This window comes from Lates calcarifer, linkage group LG1, assembly GCF_001640805.2.
Source record: "Lates calcarifer isolate ASB-BC8 linkage group LG1, TLL_Latcal_v3, whole genome shotgun sequence".
Classification (NCBI taxonomy): domain Eukaryota; kingdom Metazoa; phylum Chordata; class Actinopteri; family Centropomidae; genus Lates; species Lates calcarifer.
Window position 1 is genome coordinate 5,384,385 of NC_066833.1, and position 26,825 is coordinate 5,411,209.

At 39.5% G+C, this 26,825-nt stretch overlaps 1 protein-coding gene across 1 annotated transcript in view; it reads left to right on the forward strand.

The window, feature by feature from the left end:
- Nucleotides 1–997: 997 nt before the first annotated feature.
- Nucleotides 998–26,825, forward strand: part of LOC108872827 (aryl hydrocarbon receptor) — a 36,592-nt gene continuing 10,764 nt past the window's right edge. The window contains exons 1-5 of the mRNA XM_018660710.2: nt 998–1,038; nt 5,052–5,239; nt 20,241–20,350; nt 23,666–23,755; nt 25,274–25,406. Coding sequence (XP_018516226.1) covers nt 998–1,038; nt 5,052–5,239; nt 20,241–20,350; nt 23,666–23,755; nt 25,274–25,406 — 562 coding nt within the window. The remainder of the gene's footprint in view (nt 1,039–5,051; nt 5,240–20,240; nt 20,351–23,665; nt 23,756–25,273; nt 25,407–26,825) is intronic.

A 26,825-nucleotide genomic window follows, 5' to 3' on the forward strand; every position in this document is an offset into this window, starting at 1 on the left:
TTTTTCAGCCACCTTTCCTAGTTTTTGCCCCCTGATAACACTGACCGCAAGTTCCCGTTATTTCCCACCGAGTATATCAGCTGAGACAAAATGTCCAACAGTCCCATCACTGCAGGTGAAGGCCCGCAGAGAGTTCACTTGAACGTTGAAATGAATTCACTTACATTATTTAAAAGTCTAACCCCTGACCCACATTCAGCACGGGCCACCGCAGGCTCAACATAAACCTCCGTCTTTCATCTGCACGCTGATTGGACGACGGGGCCTCCTCGGGAGTCGCTGGCGTGAACGCGCTCGGCCTGTGTTTCCAGGAGACTCTCCCGCGTGCCCGCGCACACGTCCCGCGACGTGCCTCCTGCCCCGTGTTCTGTTGATCCATAAGAAGATTCTTGAGCGCGCGCCCGTTAGAAATCTGTGTCGGGCGTGCCCGCCAGTGGAATGCGCGCGCCCGCTTCTCCCCCCACTTTGCAGCTCTTGTCCGGCGCTAATTGGAGAGCGCCGCTGATGTAGATTATAAAATGTGAATACTTGAATCGTTTCCTGCGTTTATTTCAAGGTATTTTGTTGTATTTATAAACTGGAGGAGCGATAATGAGGGATTCTGTGCAGACTGCGCCTCTTCTCTGATAATCTCATCCTTTTTTCTTCACTAGGATGAAAAAAAACATTGTCTTTTTACTTGAAACAAGTTCATCTTTGCATAAATCTGATGGGACAACAACTGTTTGCTTAGATCGGATTTTTGCTCAGATTTTGATTTAATTCCGAAGTGAAGCGGCCCATAAAAACAAGGCAAAAGACGTCCCGTTCGACCCTAAATTGGTGTCTGCACGCATTTTTTGTTGTTCTTTTTTTTCTTTTTCTTTTTTGAGAATGTCTTAACCATCTTGGCTACAGGACTATAGCGGAATATTTCTTGATTGCTTACATGTAGCGCAGAAAGAAGCCCTGTGTATTTCTGAGGGATTCATCAGAGGCTTATATAAGAGAAGCCGTCATGTATGCGGGACGCAAGAGGAGAAAACCAGTTCAGAGAGCGTAAGTTCATTTTAGTCTTGTTTTATTGTCTGCTCTGGTTATATTGACTGAAAAAAAACAAAAATTCGAGGTGAAAAATCGACCTGAGAATCCTGTGATGTTTACAAATGCACCTGCAGTCAGTCAGATCTATAGAGCACAGAAGGAAACCAGGTTCTTAATGGATGTAAAAAAAAAATAGATTTAAATTCTAAAGATTTCGTTTCTTTTTAACGCAAATTCATGTTAATGTACATATGAGGTGGTAAATATTAATATGTATTTCTAAGATATTTCCTGACCTTCCATAATGAAATATAGAGATTGGAGATTTTCTTGTAAAATGTTGGTCAGGGTTGCTTTAATGCCTGCGGATTACTGCAGGCCTGCAGCAGCAGCAGCAGCATGATTTTAACCTTCAACACTTCTCCCTTTGAATTTAATTCACATAGAGCTGTTTTGTGAAACAATTCCGCAAATGAACGAAAATAACGCACAAATAAACTTAGATTATGCCTTGATTTTTTTTTTTTCAAAAATCCTACAGACTGTCATGCACAGTGTTGCGCCATTTTCTGTCAAAACGCCCTTTAGAGAAACCGACTGACAGTTAAATTTTTTGTTGCTATTTTGATTGGTTTGAGATAATTAATTAATAAAATCTTGTGTTCCTAAGGCTAAAATCATGCTATGAAAAATGTTTTGGAAATTGGCTGACTCCCTTTAAAAATAATAATAACACTTGAATAAGCCTTTACCATGACTGTTACACCCACAATCGTATTTTGTTTGGTTGTGCCTAAACATTTGATTAAACCGTCAGCTGTGATGACAAGTAAATCCAAATTAAAGTGAAAGAATTAGATGTTTTTAATGCCACAGCCCTCATGACATCATTGTCACGCAGCGTCAACCTGACGCAATTTCCCTGCCAATATTTGTATGCAAAAAAAAAAAAGAAAGTAAAAGGTAAATATACATAATGAACTCAAAGCTACTCTTCTGTTCTTTGATATGATCATATGTGAGTGATTCTGGAAAAGCTCCAAACTGTGCACAGCAAGACACAAGAGTCTGACAGTTTATTGCTGCTGCACATGATGAACATCATCACACTGATGTGGTATAAAATGAGGTATAAAAATGAGGTATAAAAACTACAACTCCACTGTATATGTCAATAAAGGACTTCACTGCTGTAGGTTCTGCTTTACTGATGAAGTCATTTGTAATGCAACTAATTCATGAGTTTAACATGTTTCATTCGGCATGTTTTAGTTTAGTTTTATTATGTTGAGAATTTTAATGCTGTTCGACAGTGCGTGATAACTCAAAAAAAAACCAAAACAAAACAACAACAACAACAAAAAGAGGTTCAGCCTTTGCAAAACGTAGGACTCAGGAACAATCCTCCTCATGCTGAGACATGTAGATGCAGAAATTCATTCAGATTTCAGCTGAGGAGGCGTGTAGTTTTCATGTACATGCACACACAAATAAACTGATTAATGACCATTTATGATGATCTGTTTGTTGCTTGCTGGTTCCAGTTTTTCCAGTCTGAAGGTTAATGTTTCAGAAATCTCCAAACTGAATAATGTTGGGTTTTTGGATTGTTCATCAGATTAAATAAACTCTTTGTTAAACATCACTTTGTATTCTGGAAACTTAAGACAGACATATGATTTCATATGATTTTATAGACTGCTGTTTATAATTTCTTTATTATAATTATTGATTATGATTTTTTAAAGTATTTATTGTGGCAGTAAACACACACAAGCACACAAAGGAAAGACCAGCAGTGCAGGTCAAGTCCAGTGACACGCCATCACTGATGTGCAGCATAAACAGATCTCCATCCATCAACACTCGTGCTCATTGATAAAATGTGACAGTGTCAGTGTGCGTGAGTTAGGAACAGTCATGGCAGCCACACTGTATACTGTCAACTCATGTTGCTATCATTTTGTTCCCCGTTCTCCATTTGTGACGAGAAAAAAGTATTTGTAAGTCTTGAGATGGGCTCCACAAAACCTGTGTTCCAAATGTGAACCAACATGGAGGCCTGAATTTAAAGCTGCAGGACTGGAAGCACACTGTCACTCCCACATTGTTTATCAGACCTTGCTCTACAAGCACTAGCATGAGACAGCAGTTTAATCCTTCCTAGTATTGTTTTCTCAGTTTGTTAAATAGTTGTTCACATCAGTATTTTTTTACCTTCGCCAAGGAGGTTTTTTATTTGGATTATGCAAAAAAAGAAAAAAAAGGTAAATAAATAAATTAAAAAAAATAAAAATAAGGGATCGAGCATGTGCAAGGGAAGAAAACATTACATTTTGCTGTGGATCTTGGTAAAAGAGCACATTCAGGAAATAATTTTTATCACTTGTCTTAACATTGTGAAATGTTTTTTTCTTTTACATTTTTGCCAGTTTTGCAGGAAATGATCTGTCTGGATCTTGATGTAAAAATCAGACACTTATGGTGTCGAGCTCTATGGGTTTGTACAGTTTGGTTCAAATCCAGGTAATAATTCAGATCTGGTATTTTTTAAATTTTGGTTTTCTATTATAAGAGCTAGACAGATGTGTAGGATTGTTTGGCCTTGGTGGAGGTATGTGCTCTACTAAGTGCTGCTCTGGTTTGTATTGTTTGTATTGTTCATTGTATTAAACAAACAAGATCTGGCAACACATAATCAATCACATCTCTTGCAAGGTCCCAAACCCCAGTTGGTTTTATAGGCTATGCATAGACTGCTCTGTCACTAGAAGATCTAATTGTTGTAGATGTTGACTCAGTTGTCAATATATTAGGATAAATACCCCAGAAACAAACAAAATGTTGAATGAACAAATATAGCAGGACAAACAACAATAATGATATTAGATGAGTAAAAAAATAGAAATTAATCAATAATAATGACTTAATAATAAAGACTCAGTCAAACACAGAAAACGGTGTCAGAATTCACACAGTGAAAAAATCATTGAAATCATTAGAGAAAGCTTTAGCACCTGAACAAAATCAAAAACATGGATATTCTTATTTCTGTGCTTGCATACAGTCTCCCTGGTTGTTGTAGTGTTTGAGCTGCTGGTTCAGTCTCCAGATTTTTCTCCTGGGTTTGTTTTTTCTTTCTTTATGCTGAAAATGAATCTGTGGCTCACTTAAGCTGAAACATATTTTCTTCCATGACGTAAATCACACCCACAAATATGTCCACTGTTTGCTTTCTATTCATATTCTTTGAGTGTGTGGCTTGAATAAAGCATGTGTAAGTGATTATTATTTGTCTAAGAGATTTGTCTAAGATTATGTTGATTTAAAAACCCACTGCAGAACATCTACTGAAACTCTGTCACCTGAACAGAGTAGAGTTGTGGGTTTTACTACAAAAAGTCATCATTCCTGAACTACTGTACTTCATATTTGTTACTTTACTAGTTTGTCTTTAATTTTAGCTGGATTATGAAACACATGAAGTTGTCAATCTCATGTGCAGCATCATGGTTGTTCTCTGTATTTGTAAGATATATTGTTTGTTGATGTTTTTTTTTTAAAAAAAGGTTTGAACATTTCACCATAGAAAATCTATGTTTTCCCTGAGGCAGTCATCACCAAAGTGGTACAATATTTTCTAACTTACAGAATCAAAAATTCCGTACTTAAATATGGGGATAATGTTTTAAACTAAAGATGACTATGGGCCAAAACAAACACAAACAAAGGTATCTTTGGGAATGCCCAGCCACTTGTGAAAGACTTTAAGTAAACAAAAAGAGAAGGGCAAATTAATATTGAGCCCCCATTATGGTCAGCTTGCAATGCTAAAGCTGATGTTCAGTCGTTTAAAAATGACATTGACACACAGCATGAACACATAAAAAACATGCTAATTCACAGTACTGTATCATTCTTGTGAAAATTGTCCTTTTCACTCAGGGTGGTTTGTCCGTTTTGGGCCCCTGAGTGACTGCTTATGTTTTTTTGTTGTAACCTCTTTCTTCATTTCTAATGTTCATCAGGGTGAAGCAGTCAACAGCCGAAGGGGCCAAATCCAACCCGTCCAAACGGCACAGAGACCGGCTGAATGGAGAGCTGGAGCGCTTGGCCAGCTTGCTGCCTTTCCCTGAAGAGGTCACCGCCAGTCTGGACAAACTCTCCATCCTCCGTCTGAGTGTCAGCTACCTGCGAGCCAAGAACTTCTTCTCTGGTAAATTCACAGTACTAGTCACTAAATCGTTACCAGTTGACTTATAGCAGCAGTGGCTCTTGGTGTTAATGTTGAAGTCAAAGGCCACACATATCTCCAAACTTTGCTTTTGTACTGCAGATAGAGAGATTCTGTGTAGTGGCAAACATGGAACGTGGTCATGTATCATGGTGTATCTAATATCAGCCAGAGTAATACAGTCTGTTTGTTTGGTATTAGGTTTTTTGCGTGATCTCATCTGTCACGTAAACCTGTTTCCATTTTCCAGTTTTGGAAAATTATCTTGTTTGAAGAGAAACAATATCAGACAAATGAGTTACATGTCCAGTGCAGAGAGACATGTTTGGCCTAGCTTAACACAAAGACTGAAAGGAGGGGAGAAACTGTTTCCCCTGCTCCATTGTGAGTGAAAAAAACCTTCCATCACTTCACAAGTTGTTTTCTTTTTATTTTGTATTCTGTTTATTGAACAGCAGTAGAAAAGAGATAACGAGATTTTAGAGGCAGATAATGTTGGAGTTTTTTCTTGACCAACACAAGTTGTAACTTAATGACTGCAGAATAGCAGTCATTTCTATGTTCCCAGGATCTATTGCTATTGTTTCAATTAAAAAAGAGGGGGTTCGTGTGTGAAAGCAGTATACTGAACTGAAGAATGTAAGACCCTGGGAATACAGGAATGACTCCAGAATATTTTATGGATATATATGGATATATTTTTCTGTAGTACAGTTGCCAGGTTTGAGCAGTGTCCTTACTTTGGAATGAACCCAGGTGACTCTTGGATGAATTGGTAGCTACTGTATCTTACTCGTAGTACCAGTAGTAGTAGTAGTAGTAGTAGTAGTAGTAGTAGTAGAAGACAATGTGTGAATAAGGAGTTGTTGAAGGTATTTTTAATCTGAAGATCAGTGGTTTGATCCCCGGCTCCTCTAGTCCATATACTGAAGGTGATACTAAATCCCAAACTGCCCATGATTGCAAAGCATCTGTGTGTGAATGTGTGTGAATGTGATAGACTGCTCTGTATACATACATAAGGGCTGTATGAATGAGTGTGTGATGAATGTGACTGTAGTGTGAAGCGCTTTGAGTGGTCAACATGGCTAGAAACGCACTATATAAGCGCAGTCCATTTACCATTTATCACTTTCTTTTGATGAAGTTAAGCTAGTGGTTTCCAGTGTTTGTGTTTAGCTCGTTCAAGTCTGGACCAGTATCTGGATGAAATGAAATAACTGATCTTCACTCTGGTTAATTTGGCAAATAAAGAGCTCTGAAGAGCAGGAAGTGGCAGTTTAAAGTGATGACTGTTTCTAAAACTGGCCACTCAAACCATTATAAGAACGTCACAACAGCCAGTTTGCTCGCTCTTTATTTGTGTCAGATGTGTTTCCTTACATCTCACGGCTCATCTCATCAGCCCGAGCCGTGGAGACCACCACACAGAGAGAGGAGCAACCAGCCACCGCCTTATCCAGATGATTTCATACCAGGGAAAGGCCCTCAATATTTTATTGAGACCAATTTCTATGCATGTGTGTGTGCATGTGTGATGAGGATTAGGAGATGGAGCTTTGCTTAGCATCCATTAAAACTGTACACCAAAGCATCGAGAAGAGTTGCATGCCAATGGATGGATGTGTACAGTCTTCTCTAATATGCGGAGTGAAGACATTGTTATTTTAGGCAGTGATCTTTCAAAGAGAATGCTGCAATGCGGCCGTCAGATGCTCTTGAAGCATAAATAATTGAGAGAAACCCTCGAGTTTAAAGAATTTATGAAATGGAGGCAGAGCAATGTTTGTTTAAGGCGCCGGCTTTTTGAAATGGCTGTTTGGGGTGAGACTGACAGGAAACAGCACTGGTGATATGAGTGTGTTTTCACTCACAAATGCATTTCATACTGTGTTTTTATTGTATGTGTGCTTGTGTGTGTTGTGTGGCTGCTTTGTATGTATGTCGTGTACATATAGAGGCTCCCAAAGAAATAGAGTCACAGAGGTTTGAAGTATTTTCTTCTTCGGAAAAATTTTCTTCAATAGGATTTGTGTTTATTATTCTCATTCTATAACACATGGAAGTATTCACTGGCCACTCTACCTGTCAGAGTGAATTATTGATAGTGGATTTCAGTACCAATAGGTCAAAGCGTAGCCTATAGACAAACCCTCTTGTCTAACTGCATTAGCCTACTTCCTGGACAGTCTCTAAGTAATTAACGAGCTCAGGACTCTTACATTAAAGCCCCAAGGGCTCATCGCTTGGGGCTGCCTCTGTGGTCGGCCATAATTTGTTGTGTGTAAACAGCGCAAATCCTGCTTGTCAGAGGTATCCAAAAGTGGGTGGTCTGTGGAGGGATGGCTTAGCTCCAGTACACTCTGGGAACACTGCCATTGCATCAGCATTCTGCTGTTGCTGCTTTGTTTGGATGTTTGAAAGAACTGTTAAATGCTAAGAGAGGCCCACGCTCATTAAGTATTAATATGCATTAGATTTGCTTTGTGCTGTGCAGAGGTGTGTTTTTCTTCCTGAATATGTCTTCTGAAAAAATTATTTCACGTTTGAGTTTGTTGTACCCACTCACTCACCGTCGTTGCTGTGCGTGTAATTGAATATGTTGCAGGAGTTCAACAAAGCCCTGGCAGAGCCCAGTTAATCTGGCTGACCGTATTATCCAGCCCAGCTGCCATCTTTGTTATTGTCTGGAGCTACACTGGGCTTGGTCCTCTCAGCCAGTCTGAAGAGAGGGGTGTTAACTCTCCTAAAACCGATAACACTGAGATCACCCCACACTGGGCGTGAAGCACCTCTCAGCCATGAGAACCATCTCCACAACTGGTGTCTGCCTTTTAGATCATTTATGCTTCATGAATGACAACAGAACTAATGAGTGAAATATGAATATTTGCCTGCACAGAGCACAAAGCACAGAGTCAATGGTTGTCTTTCTGTAGGTTTAATTCTTATGTTTGCAAACGGACCCACTGCACTCCTCAAGCATGAGATGCACAATGAGCACCGAGTACAATAGATTTTATCATATTATTTTTGTCTGATGTGTCATGTGCCACATAACTGGTGGTTTTCTAAAGTAAACAGTTGTGCTGTAAGGGCACAACATGTGGTGTTTCTAGCTATGTTGGTAGGGTCACAGATAATATGGTGTGGAGAATCAGTTATATGCTTATTAGAATTAGTCTGCTATCAGCTTTTTGCCTTTATTGGATAGGACAGTGGAGAGAGAGCAGGAGAATGACATTGACTTTAGTGGAGCAATATCTTTCTTTCAAGGGTGAGTTCCCACTCAGCATCAATATTGAAACAGTGAATGTAACATCATTTTCTGTATTTTTAAGTTCACAGCAGACAAAAAGGGGCAGGTGTGACTGTTGCTTTCCTTACTTTACATACTGATATACAGTTTCCACCATATTTGAGCTCAGTTGCCATCTTGCAGAAGTGTAGTGTTGATTTCTGAGGGCACACACCACCAAAGTGCAGGATAAGAGCGAGTACACCAACACTCTAAGCATGACAGTATCTAATCGTTTGTCCAATTGCTCCAACAGGTTAGAGGCTGTTATGTTTATTACAGCTCTGCACTGCTAAAGGCAACCAGAAGGCCTACAGACTGTTAGTTTTGTTTGCAAATGAGTCATTATTCGAAAAGTGTGTTATATATTGCAGTCAAGGCAAGACACACAAACACATCATAGCACCCTGACCTTGTGTTGTATTCAGCTGTGTAGACAGCAGCTTTTTCTGTTTTCATTTTTGGCTTGTTTCCTCTCTTTACATTACCGCTCCTGCTAATAGCCTTAACATGAAATGGTTATCTTTTTCAAAAACTGGTGTATTTAGTGTGAAACCATCCATCCGCCTTCTCAAGTGGATACACCAAGCAATTAATTTTGTTTAATGTTGTTTATTTTTTCAAGTTGAGAAGAAGAGCAAAAGAAATCATGGTGTAATGAAATATATCTCACTCCTCATTCAGTGTTGCCTCAAAACCTGCCCTACATCCAGTTAATATGACAGCATAGCCGTTTTTTTTCCTAGCAATCATTGGTTCTAGCAGATGAGCAGGGGTCGTTCTCCATAGTCCACAGTGAGGATTGGTCCTGTGGGGAAATTGTTACGATGTTTACGGTGGAGAAAACCTTGACAAGATCTTTGATGACACAACTAAGCCAATAAGAACCCTCCTGGGTTTCTTGGAAGAGTCATTGCCTGCAGCCAAATGGCTCGATCGTCCTTTTCCTTTTACCGTCCCCCTTCATTCACCACTGATCCTCTCTGGTTTTTCTCTTGTTCTTCTGAAAAAGGTTCCCAGAGCTTTAGATGCAGGCTGCGGGAAACAAACTGGCCATCACGTGACTGCTGTTACATAACTGTTACTCTCTCAGATGCATGTCATTATTGTGCTCAGGGCTTCAACTAACATTGTAGTTATAGTTCATAGATCACAGTTTAAACCTGTGGGAGAGAGGAGATGAAATTATGATTAATCCTGTGATTTTATCGTAGCAGCATGACTGTTGTTAAAATGAACTGCAGCTCTTTGAGAATACACTCTATTGTAAATATAGATGGAGATTAGGAGAAATAATCCCTGTGGACTGCAGAGGATTCACTTTACTATGCTTTGGTGTTGGCTGTGTGTTAAACATTGCAGGCTAATGCATATTGTTTCAGGTTTTAACAGAATCTCAGTGAAAGGTATCTGGGATGTTCAGTGGGTTTGAAATAGTGTTTGAAGCTGCACAAGTCAATAGTTTTATATGAACAACAGGTTAAAAGGACAATATGTAATATGAAAAGTGTTGCTCATCGTGACAGAAACTTATTCCTGACACTACAGGTCCCCTCAGCTTCATGGAGCATTTTTAGTGTCTTTTAGCACACTCGCTACTGTGCTTTTTTGTTTCACTCTTGTCACTCTCTTTAGTGGCTCAAATTTCAGCAGGCAACTGTTTTCAGTTAAAAAAGCTCTCATAAAGCTACCAAACACAATTAGCACCTAGCTGGTGAACATAGTGGAGCATTTAGCAGCTTCAGAGGCAAATATTTCCCTCTGAAACAGGTGCTAAACGGAGCCAAAATGAAAGGGAATATTGGACTTTAATACATCAAACAAGTTTGTTGCTCTCTCTCTGCTGAATGTATAAATGGACAATATTGTGCCAACACAGTCACCACAACAACTTTATGTAATGATCATTTGTAATTGTTGTGTTTACAAATCTGTTGACATCCTTGAATACAGTTCACATGAAATCAGGGCCCTCTTGTGGTGAGGACAATTCAGAAAATGCTTCATCTTAATTAAATACAGACATAAGGAGAAAACAGGATTGCTAAATTTGTCACCATTATCTAATCCAATTTTTACTCAAACACTTGCATTTTTCTCTACTTATTTTCTCTTGTGAAAAATTGTTAGATTCTTCCTCATTCAAAAATAGCTAAATTTCAACCCCCAGTCAACTATTTAACAGTGAAACATTAAGGTGCAAAGCAAAAACAAAAGGAGGGAAGAACTTCATCTTTCACGAGTTTCCATAAGGTAGACCATTATATCTATTATAAAAGCACCAGCATAAAATGTCTTCCATTAATAGAAAGATGGCAAACATGGACCTGCACAGCACACACATTATGCAACTCCCGCTGGATCAGGCCATGGATATAGTGAATGAATTATGTAAAACCCCATACCCTAATAGAATTTATACTAGCTTTGTTGTACACATTACGCTGGTAGGTAACTAACTGGACTAGTTTGGTAGAGCACCTCATGTTTGAAACATCACTTGACTGTTTTGTAACAAGTGTATTGGCAAATAACGTAGCAGAATTCATGTCAGTCAATTCCATTTAATTCAGTGAGGGCACAGCTGCAGTACATGTTGCCTGATAGTTGAAAGAAAATGAGGCCAAATCAGTTTTAATGAAATTAATGTCCATACATTGGTGGCATGACACGGCATGTATAGAATTGGCACACAGCTGGAAATATCTGTCAGAGCTGCAATGCAACAATGTTTCTAAAGCCTGCCACCGCCTCTGCTGCTCCAGGATCGGTTACGTAAGCTGTGTGGCTGCTGTAAAAGTCTTGTGACATGTCATGATACCCATCTCTGTTTTGCTCTGAATGAGAGCGATGATTTGTTATTTGAAATACTGCCTCCCCTCCCCCTCCTTCCTGTAGGTCATCTATCTGCACACAAATGAAAGGCAGAGCTGTGTAGACTCTGTGATCAGCAGTGGGTCATCCCTTCATGACGACCCTCCCTCTCTCCCTCCCTCTGCCCGTCCTTCCCTCCATCCTTCCCCTACAGGGCTTAACCCCATCCCCCAGCTCCCGCTGATCACGATACAGCACTGAGAGGAATGCAGGCCACCAAAGGGAAAACCTGGTAATCAGGAGTGACCCCTCCCTACCCCACCCCACCCAAATCCCATCACTCCTCACCTCCCCATCTCTCTGGATCGCCCCTCATAAGCAAATATGCAACCATGTGATCGAAAAACCTCAGGAGACACGAAAGCAGCACAGGGTGCGTGCTTCCCCCCCTGCATTAGTGACCGCGTGTTCATGTTCAGCCTCTATATGTGAGCCTGTGTATGTGTGTTGCGTGCATCCATGTGTATGTTAGTGAATGTGGGGGTGGTATGTGTGCATCGCGTGTCCATTTACTGCAGTGTTCAGGGGGTGAAGGAGTTGAAACATTCTATATTTACTCACTGCCATTCACACTCTGCTAGAATAATTAACACAAAAACACACTCACACACATACTGTATGCATGCACTGTATTGTGTGTGGCTGCATGTGTACATGCTGACACACATAAATGTAAAGTGCTAAAATTTCACATATTTTACTAAATCATACACAGCAGTTGTATATAGTATTACTGAAAAGGCAAAGGAAGCAGTGTGTATGTTCTGAAATGCACCATAAACAGGAAGTAAAACCATCATTTCAGCTAAAAACTAATTGAATTCAAGTTGCCCTGTGATTGGCTGGTTGTTGCTGCAAGGCAGTACAAAAACATGGGATGCAGCTCTATTTTAATTGACTTTTAGAGCACAAAACTGTAAATACACAGACCACACATGCAGGATGTTATCACTACTGATCCACATACAGAGTGCTTTGTCTGCACCTTCAGTGTCAACATCCTGTCCAGTGTGTCCTGATTAGCTGCTAACATGTTACTGTACAGATTAACACCTGAGCTAAGAGGAAAGGTTTAAAAAGTACTACAGTGATTTAGATTCTGGCAACAGTGTGATAGTAAAAGTAGTTCATAAATACAAAGACTGATTTGGGATACAAAATATATTTTAAAAAAAATCATATTCCATGCAAGTTATTTTTAAAGGTCTGCTTAGTAATGAAATGGTATAGAGCTGATTTGGAATTCCCTGATCACTCAGCATACTTTATCTGTGTCAGTAATGTATTATGGAAAATTGACCTTGGATCAGACATAAATGATCCAATCACATCTCTGCTGAGATCTTGTGAGATAGTCATTGCTGCCATTCACAACCTCTCGAAAACTCCATGTGACTGTATTTCATAGCTTCCTGTTTGTCATGTACCATGTGATGTTTATCGTCGAGCTTAGTTTGCCACACCTGGAACGTATGATGCTTGGTGTGTCCTGTTGGCTCTGTCATAAAGTCTGCTCTGTGGTTGGAGCCAATTCTAGTCGATTTGGTGAGCACAGCATGTTCTGACTGAGGCGCATACACCTGCATGGCCCTTTTCCTCATTTCTTTCAGTGATTCAGGACGATTTCAGAGAATAGTTATGGAGAAACTCTGTTTTTCCTGAAAGTCCAAAGCAACTAGTGGTATGCTCATCCAGCCAGGTGTAGGGAGGGCTCATTATGATGTTTTTGTGAAAAAAAAAAGGTTGATCATCATTTGTACAGCCTAGCTCAGCCTGTACATCAATGATAAAAACTTGGATGTTGATAAGTCAGAGTCATTCCAGGAAAATGTTAAAATCAACAGGGATGTGATAATCAGGATCCTCTGTGGAAAATGGATTAAAACAGGATAACACTAATAACCAGAGTACAACATTGTAAAAATACTCATATACATGGCCCTCTCAGCCGTGAAAGTAAAAGTAATTCTTTGTTTTATGCTCGTCCTTGCTGCTATGCTGTCTGAATCATTCCTGGCACTGATCCAAAATAAACCACAACATTCCCACCTCCCTCCACTACACAATTGGTACTGGCCATGCGGGCGGGGCGTGTCCTTTAGTCATCAACATTAACACAGTGGCCAAGGATATCCAACACCATGGGTCTCTGTCACTACAGCCTGATAACTCCCCTCTCCCGCCCCCAACCTCCACCCCCCGCCCCCGCGCAAGCTTAATACGCTGGCTTAATGCTGTGCAAATATAGCACTGTTTCATGATTCAGACTCCTGCTATTGTTATCCCATGTGACCTGACAGCAGAGACATGCAATATGTGGCGTAAACAAATAAGTCACTTCTAGTATGTGTTCAGAGTGAAAAGCAGAAACACTGTTCATTGTTCTTCAGATTTTTGTATATAGGTTGATCAGTTTATTAATCTTTAATTAAACATATTCCATACCACTACTACTAACAACACTGTAGTATGAACTTGTCAATCATGGTGACGCTTACTGATGGTCTGCACAACTCCATCTAAAAATAACTCCATGATCAGCCAGAGAGTGTCACTCAGTGGCTTTGTTGTGTTAAGTAACATTCTATCCTGAATCTTTCTTGCGATTGGTTGAAAACACATTAAGTCTCTGTTGGCAGCGTCATGTGTGTGGTTTTTTTCTGTTATCAAGGGTACATGGTGGCCTGCAGCAACACTCTGGAAGAATGCCAAGATGACATGTAGGGATTGGGCAGGAAATTGAAGCAGCACTAATCCCGTTGTAAATAGCATGATGGGACAAATTGAAAGTGGTCAAATATTTGATAAATATTTGCTATGTGCTTAATGTTTTTTGGGTCTTCGCTTCCAGAAAAGTAAAGCCCTCTGTGAGATAAACCCCAGTGTGCCCCTGGTCTGGCTCTCTGTGGAGCAGTGTCAGTAAGCTTTATGCTGGAGGCTACATGATGAAGGCCGGGACCAGAGCCAAGCTGGCTTCTGGGTCGCAGTCCCAGGACAGAAAGATTTGTCTTGTGAAGGTGGTTAACAACAGGACTTTTGCTTTGGCAGGTCCATGTGGTTCAACTTTGTCCTAAAAAAAAGTTTCCAGACATTCTTCCAGGGTGGATGGTTGGTTTACAAAAGAGCAGGACTTTGACACCAGAGACTAGGGTTTGCTCTCTGCATCCCATCTATGGTTAGCTTTCAGATATATGAAAAACAAACATTAAAATAAACCTTCACCTTCTAGCTGCATCACTACCTTCCAGGGATAATACCATGCAATAAAAATTCCTTCAAAGGCAGCTGAAGTATGACAAACTGTCTGATTTTCAGGGTCACTGCTTGTTTGTCAGGTCTGATCTATCAAATACTGGAGCAGATACGTTAGCCAAGGGCCAGCATGGGGCCCAGTGAAAGGAAGAGTTGCACTATGTCCACCAAAGGGTTGAAGTTAAAGTCCTCCGTTGCATCACTGTACTGCAGCTCTGGAGCTCTGAAATACATTACTGAAATACAAGTGACAGCAGCACTAACAAGTCATTTAATTTTCCCACTGAAAAACATATAAAGACTTTAATGGCTCCAACTTGAGAATATACAGAATTCTGTTGGTTATAGAACATTTTGTTGTTGCAGTCTGAGCAAAAGTATAGTTGATAATTCAAAATGCAAGACCACCATTTTGTAATTCTTCTTTCTTATTCTTATGCATGATGCCAACATATCAGATGACTGTGTAATGTGAGAGGTGTCATTTGTAGTGATGAACCTAAAGAGAATTATCACCTGAATCTGCAGCTCCCCTCAGCTTTACAGAGCTTTACTGTGAGGTTCTAATGATTTTTTAGCTGCTCAGCTTGCAACTTTACTGTTTTGGTTAAGTACTCACTGATCTCATAGTGTACTTATTGGCTGCAGCAGGCAGCTGTTTTCCAAGAAAAGCCTTAAAAAAGCCACAGTACTCTACCTGCTCAAAAGCTAACAGCCACTAAAGAGCCAGATAGAGTTGGTAGAGAACAAAAACAGACACAAAAAAGTAAATATTGGACATAAATTCATCATGTGGCCAGACACTCCAAATAAATGAAAATATTTTTCTGTAACTGCTTGATTTGTAAATAAGCAAGTTCATCATATTAATGTGATGATATGCTGAATTTGAGTTCACCAGTCATAGTAATTAATAAAATTATAATTTTGGTTATTAAAGAGAAAAATTCTTTTCACTGATACATAAATAATGGCTTAATACACCTTAGATTTTTTTTAAATGACACATGCTGTGTGACATAAAATGTGAAATTTGTCCCAAATGAGTTTATTTGCATCCTTTCTTTTTTAAAGTATAGGCAGAACAAAGTGAATGAAAAAAGAAGGAAACTGGTCTTAGTGGACACAGAGGGTATGGGCACTGACCTGTCCATGTCACATAATGTCATGTTGATGCTTTGATGTACATTGTTTACATTGATGTATGTTGTTGTCCAATAACTTTAGACTTCCATTAAGCTAAGGTAAGCATATATGGGAAAGCCAAGCTGTTCTATTCAATTCACTGGCAACGCCTCTGGGTGATTGCTGAAGCACTATTGTGCCACATGTATGCGATGGCAGTGGGAATGTAAATTTTTCATTATGTACACTTGTGCCCACTGAAGCTCAATAACAAGATCTGCTCTTTGTCCTCCTCTGGCCATTCAAGAGGCTTTGTGTTGGCCCACTTTTTCTAGCTGAATTATGCTACTGACGCTGCTGCATACCTGTGATTTCTGTTGTGTAAACTACTGAAGTACAAACACACAGCAGCCACAACACACACACACACAGATGATAACGAAAGGTATAGTGCCAATTGTTAGGTTGAAATTTTCTGAGAAACGGAAGAAACATAGGTGTCCGCAGACATGGTGCAGTAGTTTTTATATGATCTGAACAATACAACCTTTGTTTTCTCATAATCAGGAAATAATTATCACATGATCAAGATACAATAAACTTTGCTTTCTAGTGATGACAAAATAGTTTGATTGTTTTGTGATCACTGAATAAAAGATTATATTGTAGTTATCATCTAAAATCAGCAGACACAGCTGCCAGAGACTGACCATATTGTTATAGCTGCAGCTGCAACCAGACTAAATGTACCATAATGTTCCTGCAGTGTTGCTTTAGTGACTGATAGTGAGCCTGTGGCAATCAACAATGAGCTTACAGTAATCTATAGTGACCAAATTACAGACACAAGGCACTGCAATAATATAATCAGGGGCTCATAATGTGCCTCTGTGTCTGTGGTAGGGAACAGTTAGTTAGATTACACATCAATGTTGTATCAGTTTCTGGTGATCATAACACCAGAGTCGCACAGATGTTTTTATAATGATCATGAGACAAAATAAAGTGTGTTATGTTATTACCACAAAATAATTTGTTCAAGACATCAAGACAGGCAGGTCATGTGGGAGTAAAGCACATTATGAAATAGAGATGAGATAATTTGACGACCACAAGTAAATTTAACATGAAACAATTCAGCTTCACTGTGGATATTTCAGCCATTCAAACTATATTTGTAAAAAGGCAATGTAATTTTTAATGTTTGGGTATCATGGATGTCCCATTTCATACTACATACTCCTTCTATGAAATGTAAGGTTTTCTTCAACATGGAGATTGCACTGTTTTGGCAGTTAGTATACAAAGAGAAAATTTTTAATAAACAAAATAAACAACTTCCCAAATAGATAAACCTGAACTTGAAAACAAATAGAAACTAAGTAGATTTTCCAAGTAATTATTGCCAGTAATTAGGTGTTTGTTTTATCTATTTATGTCCCTTTGAAGAACACTCGGAATGTCTTATAACTGCTATCTTTGCATGATGGCTGAAAAATAAACAAAGCACAGACGGATGTCTCCAAATTAGTTTGTCCAAAATGGAAAATTATTCAACTTTATTATCATACACAACAGAAAGAAATAGCAAATCCTCACATTTGGAAACTGGAACCAGTGAATTATTGCATTTTGGCTCGATAAATGACTTGACCACTTCTCAATATTGTCTTTGAATAATTTTGACTAAGACACTAAGACACTCTTCCAGCTGTTAGTAGCACCTTTTTTTGTGGGTTAAGAACGCCACCAGTATAGTCTAGCATATATAGCATATGCGATGCATTGCCCACGCCAGATTATGTCACACATTGTTCTCAATGGCTTCTCGAAAAGTCGATCCAAGATGTCTGTATGGGAATAAGGTCAGGGGCGTCCAACCAAAGCTGTGTCTCGTGTGAAGGTACAAGCCATGTCTGACTCTCCACACAAAGCCCATATGCTATCCAGTGTCTGTTCTGACACTCATGACATTGCCCCGCCCCTCAGATGGACTCCTTGTTAACCCCCTTTGCAGACAACAAAAGATCTGACCCAGAATGCAGTCACCCAATCATGTCATACATCACCCTCAGGGTCAAAGGTCATCATGGGTCACAGCACAGTGCTCCTGCAGGGGTCAGAGATTAATGTGCTTGACCACTGCTCTCTTTCTCATGACATCACCACAGCTCATCATCTCACAGTATAGAAATAATAAATGATAGTGATAATATTTGCTATATATTTTTATTATCATGAATCAACTGACAATCTTTTGTACTGATTACTACTGTACTACTGATGTCTAAAATCATCTGTCATATGCTGCCAGCTTTCAAACAGCTAGTAGTCTGACCAACAGTCCAAATACTCCACTGTGTCAACTAGTACTTGCAAAACCAGTACGACAAAAGCTCAAATGGCAGTATCATGGGATCACTTGGTGCAGTGTCTTATGTATCTGGGACTTGGTGCTACATAACATAACATGAGGAATTAATAAACTTTGTGTGTATCACTTTGGTGTAGCAAACAACTGCAGAGCCTTTTGTTTGATATTTTGAAACCTACATAGTTTACGTTTGTGGTCTTCTTCATGTGATAAAAACAATGCAGTTACCTGCTGTTATAAACTGATCTACAGTGCTACTAGTGGTCAATGGCAGGGATGCAGGAAGGTGATCAGAGCTGGAGATGCAGAGAGAAACTCGCTGTACATAATGAAGCCATCTGACTCAAATCTCCCTGAATCATCCTCTGAATCTCATGGACATTGCTTTCTCTACATTAACAGCGGTCCTTCCACTTATTTAACCCAGCAGCCTGCTAACCCCTTCATATGCCTTGAGCAGCAGTGCTGGATGGAAGGAAAAAAAAGTTATGATGTCACGCTGGGAAATAGGAGAATCCCATTAGGATGAGAACAGCTGGGAGCCACCAGCCAATGAACGCCTGGGAGGCAGGGATGTGGGAGGGGAGACTGAGGGGACTCAGGGGGAGTGGTAAGGCTGGAGAGGAGAGTGGAGGAGGGGTGGGGTGGTTTAGCTGAGCTGAGCAAGCACTACAGTGCAAATATAGTGACTCCTGAAGGGACGGTCGCGTCATCTCCCTCAAATGTGGCAACAGTGCATCTGTGGAGAGGATGAGAATATTTTCTCCAATAGCTCTGTTCTCTGATACCCATGTGAAGTCTGTATATACAAACATACTTTGGCCGAAGTGTGCAACACAAAGATGTCTTTAAATTGTAATTTGATTTAGTAATTGTCATGTTCTGTTGACACTGGCTTTACGCTCTTGTTGTTTGGGAATTCACAGATCCTATTGTTGTATGTGCAAAGATTATAATATCAACCATTTTTTATTATTTTATTTTCCTCTAACCTTTTTTTTTTTTTTAATGTAGAAAATGAAGTGGTAACCCCACATTTGCTGAAAATATATATAAAGCATTGCTGTTACACCCAATAAGAAATACCAGATTTTTTATAATATTCATTTTTTGTATCAGCATTATCATGTAAAAATCATGTTTATGAGCCAGTTTCATTAAATTAGGAAAAGTCAAACTGTCAATGAGGTTTCAGGAACCAAGTTAGATTTAGACTTAGACAGACTTTTATTGTCATTCAGTATGCAGCAAGTGTATACAGAACGAAATTTAGTTTGCCTAGGCCTGAGTTTTCCAGAGCAGTGCAAATGTATGTGCAAAAATGCAATGTATGTGCAAAAATGATACATAAATCTTAAAATACATACATCTTTCATTAGTTATTATATTATTTTCTTCATTCATTAATGATGGTTTGGTTTAAACAACATCAAAAAATGTAAAATGTTGTTCATAACTGCCTAAAACACCTTCACATTGCTTGTTTCATCCAACAACAGTCCACAACCAAAAACTGTCATATAAGACAAAAAAGTCCACTGTTGTAAGGCTGAAACTTGTTAATTGTTGGCAGTTATGCTTAAACAATGATAAACTATTTATTAATTATCAAACCAGTTGCAATTAACTTTATTTATGCAGTTTTGAAAATGGAATAATGTGGAGGATGTCAAAAACATTCATTCAGTCAATCAAAGAAAGTATGAACAGAAGAGTATATCAAACTGTGCACACTATTGTAAAGCTGTAGGGTCACAGAGCCTTAGGAGACTGAAGCAACAAAAGCAAGATTTGTTTTTCTATTGCAATCTGTATCACTGATGTGCTGATGTCATAGCAAATATGATATGAGCAAGTTAGACAAAATAAAAGGTCTGTATTTGGGGAATTAGACTTCCAGATTGCATTGAATGAATGTTTAATGAGCTGGGAGCGAGTGTGCATGCAGCATCTTTAGCATATTAAGCGTAAGGCGGTCTGACAGTCACAGCAGTGCTTTGCAAACAGTATCACAGGACTAAAGCCTGTCTACCCCCCCCCCCATCTCTTCCTCTCTACAGTCGCCCTGAACAATCGAAACGGAGTGACTCCAGACTGTGCGAATGATGACGACAGCAAAACAGCAGGAGTGGTGGAGTCCAAGATCCCTGAGGGGGAACTTTTGCTGCAGGTCAGTATTAAAACTGCATTTATTGTTACTTCACCTCTCTCTGTTTCTGCCCACAATCCTCATATCTTTATCATCCATTTAATTGCTTTTTGGTTCAATCTCTGAGATTGTTTACTGTTTACTGAAACAACTATGTTCAGTTCAGAATTGAAGGACAGTGATGGATTTGAACGACTTATGCCAATGACAGGAGCTCAGAGACTCAGGGCAGCTTATGACTCAATACGTGTAGCACTGTTTGCTGTACCTTTATGAAACATTAGTGTGCTGTTCAGTTAAATGAGTCAGCTGCAGAACTGCTACATAGACCTTATACCTAATATGAATACGAGTTCTGTTTGTGATCTCTTGTTTTAAAGGAATTAATTTGTAAATATGGATTCATTTGAACAGATACTTTAGAGAAACTTTGGGATTGAAAGACCAGATACCAGTCCATTATTCCACAAACCACGTGTAGATAACTTTTGAAAAAAAAAACCCAAATCATCCTAAAATAAATTTCAGAGGTTTCCTCTTACAACCTGAGTCAAATTTTTGTAGCTTTGGCCATTTTATCTGTCAGTAATGGGAACATTTAAAGGAATAATTTGACATTATGGAAACTATAATATTCGCTTTCTTGCTGGAGGTTAGATGAGAGAATTGATCATTCTTTCTAGTACAATAAATATAAAGCTAAAGCCAGCGGCAGAACAGCAAGCCTGGTTTTGTCTGAAGGTAGTAAATAATGATGACAGGACTACCAGAAGTCTTTTTTTACATATTAATTTGTTTTTATTGTAAGGTTTGGACAAAATCAAGCTAAGCTAACTGGCTGCTGTAGTTTCACATTTACCATACAGACTTGTATCAGATTTGTATCATCTATTTCTGGGGAAAATAGCAAATAAGCATATTTTCCAGAATGTACACCAGTTTAATTGAGTGGCACAAAGCCAAGCCCATGCAGAAATGGTTTTGCTAGTTTTGTGTACTGCACAGATCCCTGCCCTTAACTCTGTCCAGCACCTTTGGGATGAGCTGGATGGATCAGTATTGGATCTTACAAATGCTCCAGTGGCTGAATGGGAGCCCTGCCAGCCAAGTTTCAAAATCTGTTGGAAAACCTAAACCAGAAGAAGTGAGGCTTTCATAGCAGTTATACAGTGGTTAATACCCATGGTTTTGTAATATGATGTTCAGCAGTCACATATGGGAGTAATGTAAAAACTTCTTTACTGGACTGTAGCAATGTGCAGAATCTTGAATTTTTTTGTGAATCTGCTTATTTGATGATATTTCAGAGCTCAGTTCAGCTTTTATGAGAAACAGCAATCAACAGATCTGTTTTCCATTCTAGCAGAAATGGAAAAAAAAGTCTCTTGGTTCATGGCAGTTTTGTGCCCTCTGTACTGTATGTGTGATTGAGAAGAGAGCTCGCTGGCTGCCAGATCTTTTTGGGATCTGCTGGAGTCATTGATTTTCCAGTCCAATTCCTCCCAATGTGCATCACACACTGGCATTCCAGGAGAGGAAAGGAAACAGCCTGCCTGCCATTCCCCAACCCTACCAGGGAGGTTTCATTATTATGATAAGCCTACATTTCCTCAGCTTGTCAGTAATGAGAAATGAAAGCTCATTTGGACTAATGGACACAGTCAGGAGGTGAGGGTTCCAGAGGGGGCCTCCTCCTCTTCCTCCTCCTCCTCCTCCTCCTCCTCCTCCTCCTCCTCTTCCTCTTCATCCTCGGGATGGAAGGGGAGATGTACAGTGAGTGGTTCACAGGCAGAGGAATGCAAGGTTTATTTCTGAACCCAAGTCTGAGCTGGGTTCTTTGCTGTTCTTCACATCAGACAGTCATGAATAATATAAGAGCTGTGAACATATCAATTATTCAGACTGAAAATGGAGGAAACATAGCAGAATGTGACAGTTGTTACTTTTTAGTTATTATTGAAAATAAACACACACTGAATTGGTCTCACAATGTAGCCTGATCTTGTTATCTTTTTCTATTTCACTGCAAAATCTGTAAGCCATCACTTCTCTTTAGCTCATACTCATGCCTGCAGCAAATCATTTGCAGCTGGGAGGTTAACAAGTACACATGAGTAGACTACCTCGCCTAATTCCTGACAGTTGCACAGCCTTTAACATCACACTGGGTTCCAACAGCAACAGAGTATTTGTTCAGTTTTTTCCTAAATTTGAACAAACAGAGGGACATTACAAAAGAGGTTGAATTATTTTAAAAATGAGTGTATTAAGAGTAAATATATGTATGAAAAACAGAATCCAATTTGGTGGCTGTTAATGTGAAAAACTCAACCTTGACATTTGGTTGTTTGTGTTTACTCTGGAGTTTACTCTGCAGATAATTGAGGTGGTGTACTATGTGGTGTATTATCAAAAAATAAATAAATAAAGCCAACATGGCATCTATAGCATTAGTCATCCCTGCAGAGCTGTGGGCTGATTGAGAAAAGAGATGATTTTGCTTGTATGACTGTTTGTGGTTTTGTGAGAACAGTTGTGTTTGTTTGTGTTTGTTGGTACATGTCTGTCAGTGTGTTTACAAAATGTTCCCAGACCGGGGGAGGGCACGTGTGCGTTTAGTGAGGTGGAAATGTTGGACCAGCTGTTCCCCTCAGAAGAGAAACAATGAGTGCGCTCCATTTCACTTATCATGCTACCTCATTTTTCTCTCGTCTCTACCTTTCTTTTCCTTTCCTTTCCTTTCCTTTCCAGTCCAAATCAAACAGTTTACTGTAGTACTGTCATCTTGCCAGAAACCTGCATATCCACTCTGTACAGCAACAACTGCTGCCATGGCTTTATAACTAAGGTTTAATTGTTTTTTGTTTTTGTTTTTTTCAGAAGAACAGAAGAGTAGAGGCTTTCTTTACTTAAATGATCAGAGCTAAATTTGAACCAGGAGGAACTATGTGTCCATCCATGATCCAAACATAATGACAGCAAATCAGTAATGAAAAACATCCAAAACACTTACACATCCACATTTCAAATTATGCTCTAAATGTTCACCTGGATTTTGGATAAAGTAAATCAAGTGCAAAATATGTAAAGGAAAGTTCAGGGGTAATGGAGCATTCCCAGCAAATACACAGAGCCAGTCATCTCTGCTTCATTTCACCCAAACCACCATGTCATATAACATTTTGGTTGTTCAGAGCCTAAATATTACTGACAACATTACACACACAAACATCAGTTCCTTTACTATAAACTCTCACAGGATGAGAAAGAATTGTGCTAAATTATTATCAAGAGTGAATGTGCATGCTAACTGTCCTTCCTTTGTTTGACCCACAGGCTCTCAATGGGTTTGTCCTGGTTATCACTGCCAGCGGGACTATCTTCTATTCCTCTCACACCATCCAGGACTACTTGGGATTCCACCAGGTATCGTGTCACTACCAGTTTTTTTCTACACTCATCACCTCCAATAATTGTTGAAACACTCCCTTTAACAACAATAACATAATCAGAATTTGGAACAAAAACGGTATAGGCTTAAGGGGTACCTCCTATCTTGGCATCCTATCAATGGCTATTTTTTGGTAGGCAAATTACCAGTTTTGTGAAACCATCGCTGAAACACAGCTGTCCTTGAAACTTGAAAAATGTTTAGTGTTGATGGATCACTCACTGGTCAATCACTGGTGCCCCTCCCCTGAGCTGTAAATATAAATTGTCACAGTGGTTTGAATTTGCAGCAAGGGGTCCTTTCCCTGCTATTCCGCCATTCTTTGGGGACTAAAACACTGGGGTCATGGAGCTCCTCTAGGCTCCTCTAGATAGGTACAAATCTACAGAGACATCTATCAGTTCTGTTTTTGCAATTGAGTGGAGTCTCGATGGATGGCTTGCGTGCAACATCTGCAGAGAGCAACCAAGGGGTCTTATTTGATCCATTGGTCTACCCCCAGCATGGTGCAGACTCAGTGTCTCAAACAGCAGCAAAAAAACCTGACCTATTTATAGCCTGGCCTTTTGTAGAACACTAGTCACAGCAGTAGGCTGCAGTGAGCAACATATGTCTGTTCTGCAGCTCAGCTAAGCAGCACACATGATGCACCTTTGCTATGACTTTTTGTAGCAATCCAAAAGTGAAATTTGCTTTTGAACACAGTGTCTTGGAGAAACCTTTTTCATACACACTGCTAGAGCCACATGTACTGATTGGGCTATGTGACAGGTGCTGCTGGTGGTACTGCTGTGGCTGCTGTACTACCACTAATAGCACTACTAAAGTGTTAGCACAAGTAGTAGCACAACCAGGCAGCTAGTAAAACCCCTCTAGAAACTACCTATAATCTCCAAATTGCTCCAGACACCCTAGAAACCACCAAGCAACACAATGGGAACATACAGAAAAATGAACCATCTAATAATGCCTTAGCAAGTATTTAGCAACACCTTAGCAACCACACTGAATACCACTGTAGCCACCCAGAAACACTATGTCAACCACTAGCATTGGTAAATACACCAACTGTCTACCAAGGGTTTTAGCAATGCCTTAGCAGCCATGTATCAACACCCTAGTCACAACCATGAATTGACCCATCAGGACAAAAACTGGAAAGAGTCTGGTCGCACACAAACAAACTGTATTAATGAGGAGGAGCTGTCACAAACTGAGGCTATTGATGGAGATGACAAAGAAAACAGTATAGATGAGATTGACAGATGCTGCCCGGCTGCTGCACACCCTCATATGAGTCATATTTTAATTATGGGTTTTGTTGTGTTTGGATTATTAATATCAGGTACATTATGACTGACTTTTACATACAATGATGAGTCACAGTATGAACTAGTTCTTCTTCAGGTTTATAAGTTGACCTATGTGTCTCCCTGTGTGTAACTTATTTATTTTGGACATATGCTAATTGTGCCTCTCATTATTTTTCTCAGACGGACGTCATGCATCAGAGTGTGTATGAGCTGGTTCATACAGAGGACCAGCAAGAGCTCAGGAGAAACTTGCACTGGGCTTTGAATCCTCCTCCTGCCACTGCATCTAACAATACCCAGGACTCTCCCCAAGGTGATCACTCTTCTCCTACATGATACTTTCATTTGCAACCACAGCAAAACTGTGAGGTCATGTTGGGACTGAATTCTCTGAACTGAGACCCTTGTCTGAAGGGCAAACCACACACCAAGTAAAGGAATTATGATATTAGCAAGAAAGTTTGAAGAGATGAAGGTTCAACAATATTTGACCTTAGATTGTAACAATATTTTTTTTGCAAAATCGGCTTTAAAACAGCAACATTTGCAAGGAAACATCTACTTTGACCATTTGAGGAGATTTAAAGGAGACTGGGTGTAATTTAAAGTTATTGGTAGTAATGCAGATATTGTTTGCATACAGATAAAATAATATGTGAGAGAGATAGTGAGATGGGTAAATGGATTGCATTTATGTATCACTGTTTTAGTCTTAATGACCACTCAAATCACTTTATGCTACTCGTCACATTTACCCACACCCTCACACACACACATTCTTACACCACTTGTATATGTATTGTATATGTACAGTGTTTCTGTAACACCCACACACACATAGTAATGCTACATCTTGGGCATTTTAGGTTTCAGTATCTTGCCCAAGGCTTTGAAATGCAGACTGGAGCAGCCGGGGATCGAACCACCGAGCCAGCTAGGTCAATCTGAGATTTAACTTTGAGGGCTAGGTCCCAGTCTCTGCTTGTGGTCTGCTTACATCTACCACAGTTCAATCGTCAGCCTAACCTAGTCCTGTCTGTGTGTGTACACTTTTTGATGTCAATATTAGAAGTACACACAGTTTAGGCATTAAACTGTAAGACCATCCTCAGGTCAGGTCACATGATCCTGTAATCTTCACTGTGGCCTATGAGGTGAAGTGGTCCCTGATCGGTATTTTAGTTTTAAGATGCTTATGTCTGTGTGCTTTGTTTCTGAGCAATGTGTTTAGGTTAAGACCCACAGCCTTCACACAACTAACCCATTCCGGCACTGCGGGGGTGTTTGTACTCTTCCCTGTAACAACAACAAATACTGTTGCTTGATGTGTTAAGTCAGATCTAGCTCAAGGCATCATTACATAAGTGCATTTTCTACAATGGACGGCAGCTGATGATATGAAACAATATTAAAATCCAGTTCAAGAATAAATAGAGAGGGGAGCTTGATGCCAGTGCCAATGCATGTACTTTTCATTTTCACTTTTGTGATATTATTAAGGCATTTCAGCAGACCAGATATCAAGAAATGCTGTTTCATTGTGGTAGTAGAGATAACACTGGTGTTCATTATATATTCAAATAAATCTTTAAAATTACAGTTTGACTTCTGTATTCTGAAATCGTGATATTTACAATATGATGATCAAATTCTTTTTTACTGCTTCACACAAAGGTGTTTTAAAGTGAATATAATTGTTACATTTACTGGTGTTTTAACACTTAAATTCTCA